This window comes from Pan paniscus, chromosome 15 (genome assembly GCF_029289425.2).
Source record: "Pan paniscus chromosome 15, NHGRI_mPanPan1-v2.0_pri, whole genome shotgun sequence".
NCBI lineage: Eukaryota > Metazoa > Chordata > Mammalia > Primates > Hominidae > Pan > Pan paniscus.
In genome coordinates this window covers 92,796,833-92,814,612 of record NC_073264.2, presented here as the reverse complement: position 1 = coordinate 92,814,612, position 17,780 = coordinate 92,796,833, and the positions used below count along the sequence as shown (strand labels likewise).

Genomic DNA, 17,780 nt, shown 5'->3' with positions numbered 1-17,780 from the left:
CCCGGGTTCAAGTGATTCTCCTGCCTCAGCCTCCCAAGTAGCTGGGATTACAGGCACCTGTCACCACACCCAGCTAATTTTTGTATTTTTAGTAAAGAGGGGGTTTCACCATGTTAGCCAGGCTGGTCTCTATCTCCTGACCTCAAGTGATCTGGCCGCTTTCGCCTCCCAAAGTGCTGGGATTACAGGCATGAGCCACCGCACCCAGCCAATATCAGTTTAAAACCTCTAATTTCTTCTTTGACCCTTGAATGTTTGTTCCCCTTATAAGAGGAACACAATTTGCATTCGGCGGTGTCCAGGTTTCTCCACATATATAACAGGCGATCATCTAAATAGAGTTCTTGGGCATGCATTTCCCCCAGTCTCCATCTTGTGTTTTTTTCTCTGTATTTCTCCAACTGAGTAGAATCCTATGACTTTATTTACTCATTTTCTGTCATTTTTTGAAAAAGTGGTTGCTTCATTGTCTTTTGTTCTAGAATTCCTAGGGCGCATGGATTGGAAACTAACAGTGATGTAAGGAGTTATTATACTTGAACTTAATGGTTTAAAAGTATGTAGATCAAAAATTTTGCCAGTATTTTATACATCTCAAAAATTCAGGCTGGGTGCAGTGGCTCACACCTGTAATCCCAGCACTTTGGGATGCCGAGGTGGGTGGATTGCCTGAGCTCAGGAGTTCGAGACCAGCTTGGGCAACATGGCAAAACCCTGTCTCCACTAAAAAAATAAAAAAAAATTATCCAGGTGTGGTGGCACGTTCCTGTGGTCCCAGCTACTCAGGAGGCTGAGGTGGGAGGATTCTTGAGCCTGGGAGGTAGAGGTTGCAGTTAGCCAAGATTGTGCCATTGCACTCCAACCTGGGTGACAGAGTAAGACCTGATCTCACACACACAAAAAAATCAATTTATGTGTGTTTTGATTGTGGACAATAAATAGTCAGAATTAAAGAAAAAGGGTTTATATGATGTCCTCTGAAATGAAGCTAAGAAACAGAACTAAAAGTTGAACAAAAATTTAGAAAGACCAAGGAATTGAAACAACTCTTGTGGAAACAGATTAACAATAGCTAAAACAGATGTAAATCTAATAGAGCTTACAAAATGGTCCAGTTGGATGTGAGGGTTGTACAGCAACCAAGATGTCCTTCACTAGGAGAATGGACAAATAAACTTGGTATATCCAGATGATGGATTATTATTCAGTGCTAAGCAGAAATGAGTTATCAAGCCATGCAAAAGACATGGAAGACTGTAATCCCAGCACTTTGGGAGGCCGAGGCGGGTGGATCACCTGAGGTCAGGAGTTCGAGATCAGCCTGGCTAACATGGTGAAACCCTGTCTCTACTAAAAATACAAATATTAGCTGGGTGTGGTGGCGGGCGCCTGTAATCCCAGCTACTCAGGAGGCTGAGACAGGAGAATCGCTTGAACTGGGGAGGCAGAGGTTGCAGTGAGCCGAGATTGCACCACTGCACTCCAGCCTGGGTGATTGAGTGAGACTCTGTCTCAAAAAAAAAAAAAAGACATGGAAGAAGCTTAAATGCATATTACTAAGGGAAAGAAACTAATCTGAAAAGGCTACAAACTTTATGATTCCAATATATGACATTCTGGAAAAGGCAAAACTATGGAGACAGCAAGAAGATCCGTGGTTGCCAGGGATTAGAGGGCAGAGAGGTTGAATAGGCCGAGAACAGAGGACTTTTAGGGCAGTGAAACTCTTCTGTCTGATACTATAATGGTGGATACATGCCATTACACATTTGTCTAAGTCCATAGGATGTATAAGACTAAGAATGGTCCCTAATGTAAACTATGGACTCTGAGTGATAATGATGTATCAGTGTAGGTTCATCAGTTGTTGGGGAATGCTAGTAATGGGGGAGACTATGCATGTGCAGGGGAACTCTTCCACTACAATGTAAATATACGTAACACTACTGAACTGTATGCTTAATAATGGATAACATGATAAAGTTTACGATATGTGTTTTTTACCTCAATAAAAAAGAAAAAATATAAAATAACCAATAGTTAGATCACAAATCACTTTTGTATTATGACCTAGAAAATATCTGCCATCTCTTCACAAAATTGAAAACATCTGAATTAATTTTTTTTTTTTTTTTTTGAGACAGAGTCTCGCTTTTTCTCCCAGGCTGGAGTGCAGTGGCGCGATCTCGGCTCACTGCAAGCTCCGCCTCCCGGGTTCACGCCATTCTTCTGTCTCAGCCTCCCGAGTAGCTGGGACTACAGGCGCCCACCACTATGCCCAGCTAATTTTTTGTATTTTTAGTAGAGACAGGGTTTCACCACGTTAGCCAGGATGGTCTCGATCTCCTGACCTCGTGATCCGCCTGCCTCGGCCTCCCTTTGAGCACCATCCATATGCAATAACACAATCAAGACAAAGGATATTTCCAAAGTAATTTGGCAATGACTTATAATTTGGATCAAGTTAAACATTCAAAATGAAAAATAAAAAAAGAAATGAAGACCGATCTTAAGTTACACTGGTGATATGGGCCAAAAGCTCACCTGTAAGTCAGCCATTTAGCGGTCAGTTTTCTTATTTGGTTAGGTCCCCGAATCAGATCACAGAGTCTCTTAACTTCACTTTTTACCTAAAGAAAGTTCTCTGCATCCCCTTTTTAAAAAAAGGAGGAGGGGAAAGCAGAAGAGGAGAAGGAGGTGGAGGAGGGAGGAGGAAGGAGAAAGAAAGAAGGAGAGAAAGAGGAAGAGACTTTTTCATGAAGGATATCCTAAGAAGTGAAAAACAACAACAATCTGCAAACTGGGAGATGATATTTACAATACATTTAACTAAGAAAGAATTATAGAAGTAAGAATATATAAAGAATTTCTGCAAAGCAATATGAAAAAGACAACCTAATAGCAAAAAGGAGAAAACACACAAATAAGCATATCACAGAAAAGGAAACAAGTGGAATGAATATGTGAAGAGATGATGGAGTTCACAAGCAATCAGGGAAATACAAATCAGGAATGAACGACGATATCATTTTCAGCTACTTAACTGGCAAAATAAATTCTGACAATACAAAATGTTGAAAGTGTAGGTCAACACGATTTCTTATATATTGCTGCTGGGAGAGTAAATTATTACAACTATTCTGGAAAGCAATCTGCCATTGTTATTATTATCTTGTAAATGTGAATATTTGCATATCCTATGTCCCACCAATTTCACTTTTCAGCAAGGGAAACACATATATCCGGAGACATTTTAAAATGTTTGTCATGGGTACTGCTAGTAATAACATCAAATTACTAAAAGTAATCCAGATGTCTATGAATAGGAAAATGAATAAGTAAATTACATCTTATTCACCTAATGAACTATTATATGGAAATGAAAAAGCAAATGAACTGAGCTGTATGCAGCATGTATGAATTTAAGTAAATAATGTTGAGGTAAAGTAAGTTATAGAAGACAATATATGGTATGGATAGCCCTTTTTACAAGGAGCAAAAATAAGTAAAATTAAGCATTATGTTATTTAAACATATGTGCTTAAATTATTTTAAATACCAAGGGAATGAAAAAACACAAAATTCAGGATATTGGATATGTAACAGGAAAGGCAGAGGGATAGGAATAGGGAGAAACAGGAAGATGTAAATTACTAGCAATATGCCGATTCATAGGTTTTCAGTTCACACAGTTCATTATATTATTAAATAATATAAGGAAAAATACAAATGAGCCATGTATAGATAAATAATTTAAAATATTTAGGGAAAAACACAATGAGATGTCATTTTTCATTCTGATCATGAGTAAAAATTAAAAATAAATTTTTGGTCATATCAAGTATTGGTGAGGTTTCGGGAAACAGATACTCTCATACACTACTGGTGGGACTGTAATGTGGTTCAGCAAAACTGAAGAGCACTTGGGTAGTCTCTATTAAAGTTGTAGAAATGTGGCTAGATGCAGTGGCTCATGCCTGTGATACCAGCACTTCGGGAGGCCAAGGCAGGAGAATCGCTTGAGCCTGGGAGTTTCAGACCAGCCTGGGCAACATGGCAAAAACCCATCTCTACAAAAATTAGCCAGGCATGGTGGCATATGCCTGTAGTCCCAGCTACTTGGGAGGCTGAGGTGAAAAGATGGCTTGAGCTGAGAAGGCAGAGGTGGCAGTGAGCCAAGATTGTGCCACTGCACTGCAGCCTGGGTGACAGAGTGAGACCCTGTCTTAAATATATATATATATATATATATATATATATATATATATATATATGATAGCATCTGACTCAGCAGCTTAATTTTTCAGTATTTTCTTTAAAGATAACACTGTAACATTAGTACAAATAGGCAGATAAATGAATGTTCACTGCAGTATTATTCACAACAGTGAAAATTTGGGTACAACTTTTAAATGTTCAGTAGTACAGTAGAAAAGTAGACTATCTCAAGTGTGGTATATCCATAAGTTGGAGATTATAGGACAGTGTAGAAGAATGTGCTGATCCACATGAGCTAACATAAAATGGTCTGAGATATATTGTTGCGTGACAAATGTAACTTACAGAAAAAGAGGTACAATATGATACAAGTTCGAGCCTATTGTTCAAGGTGCCCTTCCTTAGACACCCTAACTACCTCCCTGCTCACCAGTAATGTTTGCAGGGCCCAAAGCAAGAGTGAAAATTGAGGTCCACATACCATATGCTTTGGATCATGGATTGTGTTATGCCAGCAATGAGTGCTGCATCCTGAGTAACAGAAGTACCTATGTGTATTCAGTACGTTTCCTGTGTGTGTTTGTAATATTCAGGCCCAGTAAGCAAGCAGTCCAGGGCAAAGTTACTTCCTGTCCAAGTCTAAAAGCCTTTCTGTCCTCCCTACCATAAAAATGAAATCAGTACTATACGTATTCTATTGGTATCTGCATACATATGAATGTAAATGCTTCGAATTTTCAAACCGATTAACTGGTTATCTATGGGAAGGGATAGAGGAGACTAGGATTGATTATATTAGATGAGGCATAAAAGGAGAATTATTTGGATGGTGGTCTCAGATTCTTCAGCCATATTTATAAAGTTGGAAATGTAAGAAAAGCCTATTTTCTTGTATAACTTGTTATTAAAATTAATTTTTTAAAAATCCAAACAACAGAAATCTTCATGTGAATGAGTCTCAGGCTATTAAAAGCGGTAGCAACTGGGAATCATAATACAGAATCGATCTGTTTTATCCTCAAACAACTCTTACCTAAAGATGAGGAAACAGAGAAACTAAGATGCTATAGTAATAAACTAATATAACTATACAGTGAGATAAGTGATTTGAGGATCTACAAAGGTCCCAGGACACATCCCTTGCAAATGACAATGGGCTCTTCCATGCAAAATATGTGTGCATATATATTTGCCAGACACCTAGAACATGAAGTATTATGTCAATATGGGGTAAACCCCTCCCCCGGATCCAAATGCACCCAGCACTCCATTCTTTTATGAACACAGAATTATTTGGGAGATCATAGGAATAACTTTGTTGTTTTATACAATCACTATGCATATTGTGTAGACCTGGTACTCTGCCACAGACACCTTCATACACACTCTAGGATGGAAATAGAAGGTAGACAAAGTAGATAAGGAGTCTGTATACGAGTGTGTGTGTGTGTGTGTGTGTGTGAGATGAATGTAGGCATATGGAAAAGATCATGCCACATGGTTATTCTCATGTAGGCTGATAGGTAACTGCCAACTGTTGCATGGTAGCCCTTTAGTAAGGTATTATCTCTTTATTCCTTTAGATATGGCTTTCAGTTGATGGCGGCAACACCTTTCAATTAATAGCGAACTTTCATGATGATATCATAAAGAAGACTTTTCATAGTTTTTATACATCAGCTATTACTTTTGTTTCTCAACGTGGAAAGGTTTACTCGACAAAGGCAGGTAAGAAATTTGCTTTCACTGGTGTAAGCATTACATGTGGCCCAGGATTAGAAGATATATGAAAAACCTGCTGTATTAATCAATTAATCCTAAGACCTCAAAACTATTAGGGGTGATGGATTTGTAGGATCTACAGAAGTAGGATCCTATGGATAGTCCTAAAGAAAGGCAACACTAGGTCACCATGCTATGTTCTCATTTACCATTTCAGAGATATTTTACTGTCCCAAAAGCCAAATAATAACAGCTGCCACTTGTCAAGCTACAATTGTGCTCAGCATGTTACAAATATCGTCTCATCTGATATTCAGAACAACCTTGCTGAAGTAGGTAATGTTAGCTTACTTCTGCTGATTACACTGATACAACTGACACACAACCAGTAATGGTGGAGTTGTGTGAATGATACACTGCTCTCATCTCTTTCATTTGGTAATCTTGTGCTTTCATTGATCAAGTTTATATATCTCCTATCAGTGTTTGCATAGCAAAAGAAGTAGTTAATTTTTAAGTATAATTTTATTTCTTAACTAACAAATATTGATTTTACATATTCATGGGGTACAAAGTACTATTTTGACACATATAATGTAGAGTGATCAGATCAGGGTAATTAGCATATCTGTCATCTCAAACATTTATCATTTCTTTATGTTGGGAATGTTCAATATCCTCCTCCTAGCTATTTTAAACTATATAACATATTAGTGTTAACTATGCCATCCTCCAGTGGTATAGAACACTAAAATTTATTCTTCCTATCTGGCTGTAATTTTGAACCCTTTAGCAAATCTCAAAACAGTTAATATTGATTGACCTTAATGATAGTTGCCTACTCCTTTCCAACTCAGTTGAATTTTGCTAACCAACCTAGGACCCTAGAGTGATAAAGGGACATGATTCTCAATTTATTTCTGTATGTTTGCGACCTGCACTTTCATTTTATTTTGTCTTTCTATTATTGAGTCTTTGAGATCTTGTTTTGTTGAATTTAATTTATTAAGATTTTTTGAGGCAGAATATGGAAGTAAATTTACCTCCTATCTTGGGATGTGCTTTGTCTCAACTTGATTCTTTTTATCTTTTACAAGCTGTTAGTTTCTTCCTTCTCTTCCCTTCCTTTTTTTAAAAATATTTTATTCTTAATTTTTGTGGGTACATAGTAGGTGTATAAATTTATGGGATACATGAGATATTTTGATACAGGCATACACTGTGTAATAATCATATCGGGGTAAATGGGGTATCCATCACATCAAGAATTTATCCTTTATGTTACAAACATTCAAATTATATTCTTCCAGTTATTTTAAAATATATAATAAATTATTATTGACTGTAGTCACTCTGTTGTGCTGTCAAATACTAGATCTTATTCATTCTATGTAATGATATTTTTGTACCCATTAACCATCGCCATTTTCCCCCTACATAATGCCCCACTACCCTTCCCAGCCTCTGGTAACCATTATTCTACTCTCTATGTCTGTGAGTTCCATTTTTAAAATATTTAGTTCCCTCAAATAAGTGAGAACATGCAAACTCTGTCCTTCTGTCCCTGGCATATTTCACTTAACATCATGTCCTCCAGTTCCAATCATGTTGTTGCAAATGACAGGATCTCATTCTTTTTATGGCTGAATAGTACTCCATTGTGTATATGTACCATATTTTCTTTATTCATTCATCTGTTGATGGACACTTAGGCTGCTTCCAAAGCTTCACTGTTGTGAATAGTACTACAATAAACATGGGAGTGTAGATATCTCTTCAATATACTGATCTCTTTTTTGGGGGGTATATCCTAGCAGTGGGATTGCTGGATCATATGGTAGCTCTATTGTTAGTTTTCTGAGGAACCTCCAAACTATTCTTCATAGTACTAATGTACTCTCCATTGTACTAATTTATATTCCCACCAACAGTGTACAAGGGTTCCCTTTTCTCCACATCCTCACCAGCATTCATTATTGCCTGTCTTTTCGATAAAAGCTATTTTAACTGGGATGAGATGATAATCTCATTGTAGTTTTGATTTGTATTTCACTGATGGTCAGTGATGTTGAGTACCTTTTCATACGCCTGTCTGCCATTTGTATGTCATCTTTTGAGAAATGTCTATTCAGATTTTTGCCCATTTTAAAATCAGATTGTTAGTTTTTTCCTATTGAGTTGTTTGAACTTTTTATATATTCTAGTTATTAATTCCTTGTCAGATGGGTAGTTTGCAAATATTTTCTTCTGTTCTGTGGATTGTCTGTTCACTTTGTTAATTGTTTCTTTTGTTGTGCAGAAGCTCTCTAACTTGATGTGATTCCATTTGTCCGTTTTTGCTTTGGTTCCCTGTGTTTGTGGGATATTACTTAAGAAATCTTTGCCTAGATTAATGTCGTGGATAGTTTCCTCAAAGTTTTCTTTTAGTCGTTTTATAGTTTTTTTATAGTTTTTAGATTTAAGCCTTTAATCCATTTTGTTTTGATTTTTGTGTGTGGAGAAAGAGGTCTAGTTTCATTCTTCTGCACATGGATATCTTCTGCATATGGATATGGATGGCCTAACATATGTTCTATTTATTTCAGAATGATCTATGTGCTGAGGAGAAGAGCGTGCATTCTGCAGCCATTGGTTGACATGTTCTGCAAATATCTATTAGGTCCATTTGGTCTACAGTGCAGATTAAGTCCAATGTTTCTTTTTTGATTTTCTGTCTGGATGACCTGTCCAGACAGAAAATCATGTCCAAAGGTGAACATGGGTTGTTGAATTCTCCAACAGTTATTGTATTGGGATCTATCTCTCTCCTTAGCTCTGATAATATTTGCTTTCTCTATCTGAGTGCTCCAGCATTGGGTGTATATATAGTTATAATTTTTATATCCTCTTGCTGAATTGACCCCTTTATCATTATATAATGACCCTCTTTGTCTCTTTCTGTAGTTTTTGTCTTGAAATCTATTTTGTCTGATATAAGTATAGTGACTTCTGCTCTCTTTTGGTTTCCACTTGCCTGGAATATATTTTTCCATCTCTTTATTTTCAGTCTATGTGTGTCTTTTTAGGTGAAGTGTGTTTCTTGCAGGCAACAGATCACTGGGACTTTTTTAAAAAAAATCCATTCAGGCACTCTATGTCTTTTGATTGGAGAGTTTAGTCCATTTACATTAAATATTGTTATTGATAAGTCAGAACTTACTCCTGACATTTCATTTTTTTCTGATTGTTTTGTGGTCTTCTCTTCCTTCTCTTTTTCCTTCCTATCTTCCTTTTAGTGAAGGCAATTTTCTCTGGTAGCATGTTTTAATTTCTGTCTTCAAGCTCACTGATTCTTTATTCCGCTTGATCAATTCTTCTATTAATTTCTTGCTTTTATTTTTTGCATATCTGTTGTATGTTTTTTAAATTCTAGGTTACCATAATATCTTATAACCCATTATTTTAAACTGACATGTCTTGAAAAGTTGTTGTAGTTATTATATTTGATCAGTTTGTCTTTTAGTTTTTCTACTCAACATGAGTAGTTTACATACCATAATTAACATGTTATAATATTCTGTGTGTTTCTGTGTACTTACTATGACCAGTGAGTTTTGTACCTTCAGATGATTTCTTATTGCTCATTAATATCTTTTTATTTATGCTTGAAGTATTCCCTTTAGCATTTCTTATATGGCAGGTCTGGTGTTGATGAAATCCCTCAGGTTTCTTTTTTTATCTCAGAAAATATTTCTTTTTCATGTTTAAAGGATATTTTTGCCAGATATACCATTCTGGGATAAAAGTTTTAAAAAATATATGTCATGCCACTTTTTCCTGGCCTGTAAGGTTTACACTGAAAAGCCTGTGCCAGATATATTGGGGCTCCTTTGTATGTTATTGATTCTTTTCTCTTGCTGCTTTTAGGATCCTTTCTTTATCCTTGACCTTTGGGAGTTTCATTATTAAATGCCTTGAGGTCATCTTCTTTGGCTGAAATCTGTTTGGTGTTCTGTTACCTTCTTGTGCTTGAATATTGATATATTTCTCCAAGTTTGGGAAGTTCTCTGTTATTACTCCTTTGAATAAATGTTCAATCCCTATCTCTTTCTCTACTTCCTCTTTAAGGCCAATAACTCTTAGATTTGCCCTTTTGAGGCCAATTTCTAGATTTTACAAGCATGCTTCATTCCTTTTTATTCTTTTTTCTTTCATCTACTCTAATTGTGTATTTTTTTTTTTTTGAAAGAGGAAAATAATCTTTTTTTTTTTTTTTTTAAAGTAGTCTTTTTTTTTTTTTTTTTCTTTTTTATTGATCATTCTTGGGTGTTTCTCGCAGAGGGGGATTTGGCAGGGTCACAGGACAATAGTGGAGGGAAGGTCAGCAGATAAACAAGTGAACAAAGTTCTCTGGTTTTCCTAGGCAGAGGACCCTGCGGCCTTCCGCAGTGTTTGTGTCCCTGGGTACTTGAGATTAAGGAGTGGTGATGACTCTTAACGAACATGCTGCCTTCAAGCATCTGTTTAACAAAGCACATCTTGCACCGCCCTTAATCCATTCAACCCTGAGTGGATACAGCACATGTTTCAGAGAGCACAGGGTTGGGGGTAAGGTCACAGATCAACAGGATCCCAAGGCAGAAGAATTTTTCTTAGTACAGAACAAAATGAAAAGTCTCCCATGTCTACCTCTTTCTACACAGACACAGCAACCATCCGATTTCTCAATCTTTTCCCCACCTTTCCCCCCTTTCTATTCCACAAAACCGCCATTGTCTTCATGGCCCGTTCTCAATGAGCTGTTGAGTACACCTCCCAGATGGGGTGGTGGCCGGGCAGAGGAGCTCCTCACTTCCCAGTAGGGGCGGCCGGGCAGAAGCGCCCCTCACCTCCCAGACGGGGCGGCTGGCCGGGCGGGGGGCTGACCCCCCCCACCTCCCTCCCGGACGGGGCGGCTGGCCGGGCGGGGGGCTGACCCCCACCTCCCTCCTGGACAGGGCGGCTGGCCGGGCAGAGGGGCTCCTCACTTCCCAGTAGGGGCGGCCGGGCAGAGGCGCCCCTCACTTCCCCGACGGGGCGGCTGGCCCGGCGGGGGGCTGACCCCCCCACCTCCCTCCCGGAGGGGGCGGCTGGCCGGGCAGAGGGGCTCCTCACTTCCCGGTAGGGGCGGCCGGGCAGAGGCGCCCCTCACCTCCCGGACAGGGCGGCTGGCCGGGCGGGGGGCTGACCCCCCACCTCCCTCCCGGACGGGGCGGCTGGCCGGGCGGGGGGCTGACCCCCCCACCTCCCTCCCGGACGGGGCGGCTGGCCGGGCGGGGGGCTGACCCCCCCACCTCCCTCCCGGACGGGGCGGCTGGCCGGGCGGGGGGCTGACCCCCCCACCTCCCTCCCGGACGGGGCGGCTGGCCGGGCCGGGGGCTGACCCCCACACCTCCCTCCCAGACAGAGCGGCTGGCCGGGCAGAGTGGCTCCTCACTTCCCAGTAGGGGCGGCCGGGCAGAGGCGCCCCCCCCCCACCTCCTGGACAGGGCGGCTGGCCGGGCAGGGGGCTGATCCCCCCACCTCCCTCCCGGACGGGGCGGCTGGCCAGGCGGGGGGCTGATCCCCCCACCTCCCTCCCGGACGGGGCAGCTGGCCGGGCGGGGGGCTGACCCCCCTAATTGTGTATTTTTAAGTGGGTTTTCTTCAAGCTCACTAATTCTTTATTCTGCTTTATCAATTCTGCTATTAAGAGACTCTGATAATTCTTCAGTATGTCAATTGTATTTTTCAGCTCCAGAATTCTGCTTGATTCTTTTTAATTGTTTCAATCTCTTTGCTAAATTTATCTGACAGGATTCTGGATTCCTTCTCTATATTATCTTGAATTTCCTTGAGTTTTCTCACAACAGCTATTCTGAATTCTCTGTCTGAAAGGTCACATATCTCTGTCTCTCCAAGATCGGTCTCTGGTGCCTTATTTTGTTCCTTTGGTGAGGTCATGTTCTCCTGGATGGTCTTGATGCTTCTGGACATTGATTGGTGTCTGGGGATTAAAGAGTTTGGTATTTATTGTAGTTTTCACAGTCTGGGCTTGTTCGTACCTGTCTTTCTTGGGAAAGCTTTCCAAGTATTCAAAGGAACTTGAGTGTTGTGATCTAAGTCTTTGCTCACTGCAGCTGAATCTGCATTAGGAGGTACCTCAAGCCCAGTAATGCTTTGGCTATTGCCAACTTGTAGAAGTACTGCCTTGGTGGTCTTATGTAAGATCCAGGAGAACTTGTATTACCTGTATTACCAGGTATTACAGGAAGAGACTGTATTACCAGGTATTACAGGAAGAGACTGTATTACCAGGAAGAGACTTTTGTTCTCTTACCTTACTTTCCACCAAACAAATAGTGTCTCTTTCTCTGTGCTAAGCTGCCTGGAGCTAGGGGAAGGGTGATGCAAGCACCCTTGTAGCCACCACCACTAGGACTGCACTGGGTCAAACCCAGAGCCAGCACAACACCAGGTCTTGCCCAAGGCCCACAGTTTCCACTGCCTGGCTACTACCTATGTTCACTCTAGGCCCAAGAGCTCTATAATCAGCAGGTGATGAGTCCAGCCAGGGTTATGATCTTCCCTTCAGGGCAGTGAGTTGCCCCCAGCCCCAGCTAGGTCCAGAGATGCCGTCTGGAAGCCAAGGAAGTTGAGACCCTTAGAGTCTATGTGGTATTCTATTCTACTGTGGCTAAGCTGGCACCCAAGCTGCAAGACAAAGTCTTTCTTACTCTTCCCTCCTTTATCCTGAAGCAGAGCAGTCTCTCTCCATGGCCACCACCACCCCAAGCCCATGGCAATTACCCCCTGGCTACCGCCACTATTCACTCAAGGTCCAAGGGCTCTTCAGTCAGCTTCTGGTGAATGCTGCCAGTCCTGGATTTGTCCTTTCAGGGCAGTGGCCCCACTCTGGCCCAGGGCAGGTTTAGAAATGCCACACAAGAGCCAAGGCCTGGAATCAGAGACCCCAGGAGCCCACTTCGTGAATTGTCCACTGTGGCCAAGCTGGTACCCAAGCTGATTTCTGGTTCTTATAAAGGTGCTTTCTTGTGTGGATCGTTGTTCAATTTGATGTTCCTGCAGGGGTGGATAATCACTGGAGGCTCTATTCAGCCATCTTGCTCTGCCTCCTCTCTATAATCCCTCCTTTTCTAATCTTCCCTACTCCCCTCCTCTGCTCACCCACCTCCTTCTTTATCCCTTTTCCTTCCTTCTTCTTCTGTTCTTCCCACTCTTCCTGTTTCCATCAAGTTCATCATTAAAGGTGCAGCACTGGTCAGATCTTCTATTTGCTCTAACATAGTGTAGGTGAATTATTCTTGAGACCCATCTGCTTCACCTCATTTAGATAGGACTTGGACCCATTTTCTCAACTCAGTAAAGTGCCTTGGAAAGTGGTAAACCTGGCTTCACTTATGAGGGCTTGATTTTTCCCTTTACTTTTCCTTTTGATATCTTCTCATCCACTGTCACCTTCTTATATGGTTTGGCTGTGTCCCAACCCAAATCTCAACTTGAGTTGTATCTCCCAGAATTCCCACATGTGGGAGGGACCCAGGGGGAGGTAATCAAATCATGGGGACTGGTTTTTCCTGTGCTATTCTCATGATAGTGAATAAGTCTCACAAGATCTTACGGGTTTATAAGGGGTTTCCGCTTTTGCTTCCTCCTCATTTCTCTCTTGCTGCAACCATGTAAGAAGTGCCTTTCACCCTCTGCCATGATTGTGAGATCTTCCCCAGCCATGTGGAACTGTAAGTCTAATTAAATGTCTTTCTTTTGTAAATTGCCCAGTCTCGGGCATGTCTTGATCAGCAGCATGAAAAGGGACCAATACACCTTCTTACTTGTTAGAAGGGTATAACCGAGAGCCTTCAGGATTTTGTTGATTTACCTTCCTTCTCTCAATATTGCCTCAACAATGAACTATTATAGATTATTGGGTAACTTTTGAGATTGAGGTAGACTTGGAGATATCTTATTAGGTCTAACAGAAATTAGAAAAACACTGTCACCAAGACAAGACAGAGGCTGTGTTTTTTTGTTTGTTGTTTTTAACACACAGCATTTTTTATTGTATAGTTTAAAATTTCTTCTGATCTCCAGTTTCTTCTGATCTTCAGTCTCTGATATGATTTTAAATGACAAAGTTTCTGATATAACTTCAAAAAGCATGGTTTTGTAGGCCTCAATATTTTGTCCTTGATGTTCACCAGCAAAAGCAGTTTTACAGTTATACAATCTCCTCTATTGGTCCTTCCTTGTTTGAGAATAAGGACAGACCACAAAATCCTGATGCTATTTCTCCAGATCTTCACCACTCAGTTTATTTATTCTCTATTCTGTCAATAAAGCTTTTGTTTAACTTATGTCAGTATCAAGATTAATCCATGTGGTTTGTATGTCTGAATCATGTGTTGAGACAGCAGCTGTGTCAACCTAAGATTCTGGTGATCAGACTTTATATGATTGTGAAATAAATGAAAGTAATTGTGAATATTGTTAGGAGCACAATGTTGAACATTTCCAGTATTCCAGAAAGCTCCCTCTTGCCTCTTGCTGCATTTCTTTTTTTTTTTTTTTTTTTTTTTTTTTTGAGACAGAGTCTTGCTCTGTTGCTCAGACTGGGGTGCAGTGGTATGATCTCAGCTCACTGCAACCTCCGCCTCCTGGGTTCAAGCGATTCTCCTGCCTCAGCCTCCCGAGTAGCTGGGATTACAGATACCCGCCACCATGCCCAGCTAATGTTTTTTTTTTTTGTATTGTTAGTAGAGACAGGGTTTCACCTTGTTGGCCAGGCTGGTCTCAAACTCCTGACCTCAAATGATCTGCCCATGTAGGCCTCCCAAAATGTTGGGATTACAGGCATGAGCCACTGTGCCCAGCCTAATGGTATTTCACTGAAGATTTAGTTTGCATGAGTAATAATGTTAAGTATATTTTCATGTGTTCATTTTTATATCCTTTTTTGCAAATTCTTTTCAAGTCTTTTTTGAATGAAGTTTTGATTTGAGTTACTTTTCTTACTGATTTCTATAAGATTTTAATATATTACGGATATGATTTTTTGTTAGAAATATGTCTTGGAAATATCTTGTAATTAGTGGCTTGTCTTATTTACCTTCTTCATGGTATCTTTTGAACAAAAATGATTAATTTTTGAAAGCTCAATTGATCAATCTTTCCTTTTATGGTTAGCACTTTTTACTTCTTGTATTCTATTTAAGAATTCTTTGCCTATCCCAAAGCTATGAAGATATTCTCCTGTTTTCTGGAAATTGGTTGTTTTAGATTTTATATACAGATCAAAGTAAAATCTCTAATTTTGTATATGTCATGAAGTGAGGTTCATTTTTTTCCCTGTATGACGACCAGAGCCTCTACTCTGGCCTTGAATTGAATATTCATCCTAAGCTTTTCTTTCTGCTTTTGTAAGCTCTCCAGTATATCCATAGAAGTCATGCCACCCCACAATCTTTGTAAAAATTATGGTTGTCATTGTAATTAACTGCAGCTACTCCAATGGACCGCCTCAAGTCTTGCCCTCCACAGACACTGCATCCCACACTCGCCACAGAGATAATTTGAGTAATTGTGAAGCCCTTGCTTGCTATGGTTTGCCAGGCATAAGTGGTCATCTGTTCACTCATTAAGTATGTAAGCAACTCAGTCCCAGAATCCCACCATTATATTCTATGCCCTAGGGACACTGTAGGTAAAAACACTATATCAGTTTTGGACCATGCAGGAAACATAATTCCTCTCAGGTGTTTTACCTGAAGAAGCTTTACAAGGGGACTATTTGCAGAGGGCAGACATAGTTAAAGGGAGCAACAGTGATCGTAAAATATCCAGAGACTAGCAATGGAAGAAAGATGTTACAGTCTCTTTGCTTAGAGGGGGGATAAGATAGATAGATGGCATTACTAAAGCCCAGTCAAAGCTGGAATGGAGTAGGGACCACCCTTTAAGAGGTGTAATCTAGGAAGCTCACAGCCACCACAGAACCACACCACCAAAGCAAGAAGATAGAGGATGAAAACTACCTTAACTTCTGTCTCCTTCTCCTTACTTAACTCCTGCTGCTGCATTTCATTTGCCAAGCCCAATCAGGAGTCAACTGGAAACAGCACAAAGATTGCAATTCATAGAAATCAGTCTTCCATTGCACCAAACAGGAAAGAGAAAGTCTGAGAGTGGATCTGGAGGAATGGCCAAATAGAGAATAAACAGCACATATTGTGAAATAAAAACCAAAATAGACCTAGCAAGATAATGTTGGAAACAGTAAAAATAACACCTAAGAAACTAAATTGTCAATAAAAATTATAGAATATTAAAAATTATAAACTATAGAAACATACCCAGATGTAAAATGAACAAATAAGTGGAGAAAATCTAAAATAATAAATATAGATGCTAAAGATTCAGGAACTGCAAAATTGTAGGAATTTCTAGTGATGAACAAAAATTGTGGCTGTATGTTTCTCTCTTTTATCTACAGTTTCTGGCATAGTATAGCCCTCTGATAGAAATGGGTGGGTGGATGGATGGATGGATGGATAAATACAAAAAACAGAAAGAACAGAGGAAACCAAAATCAATAATGACATTCATTTTTTTAACTAAAAGCAAAACAAACCAACACTAAAAGCAGAAACACTCTTCGAAATGGGAAATGTAAGTCAATTTTAAAGAAACAAAAATCAAGCCAGCCTTGGATTCTTCTGCTGCAACAATGCCTGTTGCATATTCTAATATAGAACCTCCAAAAAAATTAGTTTCACCTAAGAATTTGGAACCAACTCATTATTCATATTCATATTCATTTTCTAAAAGAAAAACATAGAATTCTTCTACAACAAATTATGGTGATTCCTTCCATGACACTGGTTTTACTGATAAACATATGTCCTATTGCTTTATTTTCTTCTCTGCACACACAATAACTTTGTTTGAAAGCATTTTAAGCAGCAATAAAACTCAACATCTATTGCACCAATGATCTAGGAAGTTCAGTTAAAGTGATGACACTTTATAAAAGTTATAAATAACTGATTTATAAATATTTATAAAGTTATAAATAACTGAGACAAAGTACATGCATGGGTAGGCAATTGACCACTATGGTTTGAGTGCCCTCTGGCTGACAATGATTGTAAGACACATCAATTATAAGACGTGTCTCAATTCCCAAGCTGTTAACATGTGAAACATGCATTTCTTGCCATATTTATCCACAAAATATGGCATATTGAACCTTAGCAATTACAACAGCAAAGTTTTGCTACTGAAAAGCTCACGGGAGCCTAAGAAAAAGCCTGACTACATGTGATTCAGAGGAAATAATTATAAATATTATTGACACAAAAAATAAAAACACAGTGAGAGTCTCTCAGAACCACATGATAAAATAATCAAGAATTTAAAAGACAAGAGGAATAACAAAAAGTTAAAACTAAAAAGCCAAGGTTTTGCCATCCCTAAAAGGCAATCCAAAATACTATCTCTTTATCTGAGTATAACTTTACATGGAGTTAGGAATTTTTTTGGAATCCTTTATTGTGATCATTCATGGAATTTTTTTAAATGTGCATGCTGGTGGGCGTCTGTAATCCCAGCTACTTGGGAGGCTGAGGCAGGAGAATCGCTTGAACCCAGGAGGTGGAGGTTACAGTGAGCCAAGTTCATGCCACTGCACTCTAGCCTGGGTGACAGGCAAAACTCTGTCTCAAAAAAAAAAAAAAAGTGTGTACAATACAAGTCTTAAAAAGCAAAAGAACGCTAGATGTGGTGGCTCATGCTTGTAATTCCAGAACTTTGGGAGGCCAAGGTGG

At 39.7% G+C, this 17,780-nt stretch overlaps 1 protein-coding gene across 2 annotated transcripts in view; it reads left to right on the top strand.

The window, feature by feature from the left end:
* The window catches only part of CATSPERB (cation channel sperm associated auxiliary subunit beta), a 154,375-nt gene that overhangs the window by 66,674 nt on the left and 69,921 nt on the right, over positions 1–17,780 (top strand). For both annotated transcript variants that reach the window (XM_003832770.5, XM_055097951.1), the window contains one exon: positions 5,802–5,946. In XM_003832770.5, the coding sequence (XP_003832818.2) occupies positions 5,802–5,946 (145 nt within the window). The remainder of the gene's footprint in view (positions 1–5,801; positions 5,947–17,780) is intronic.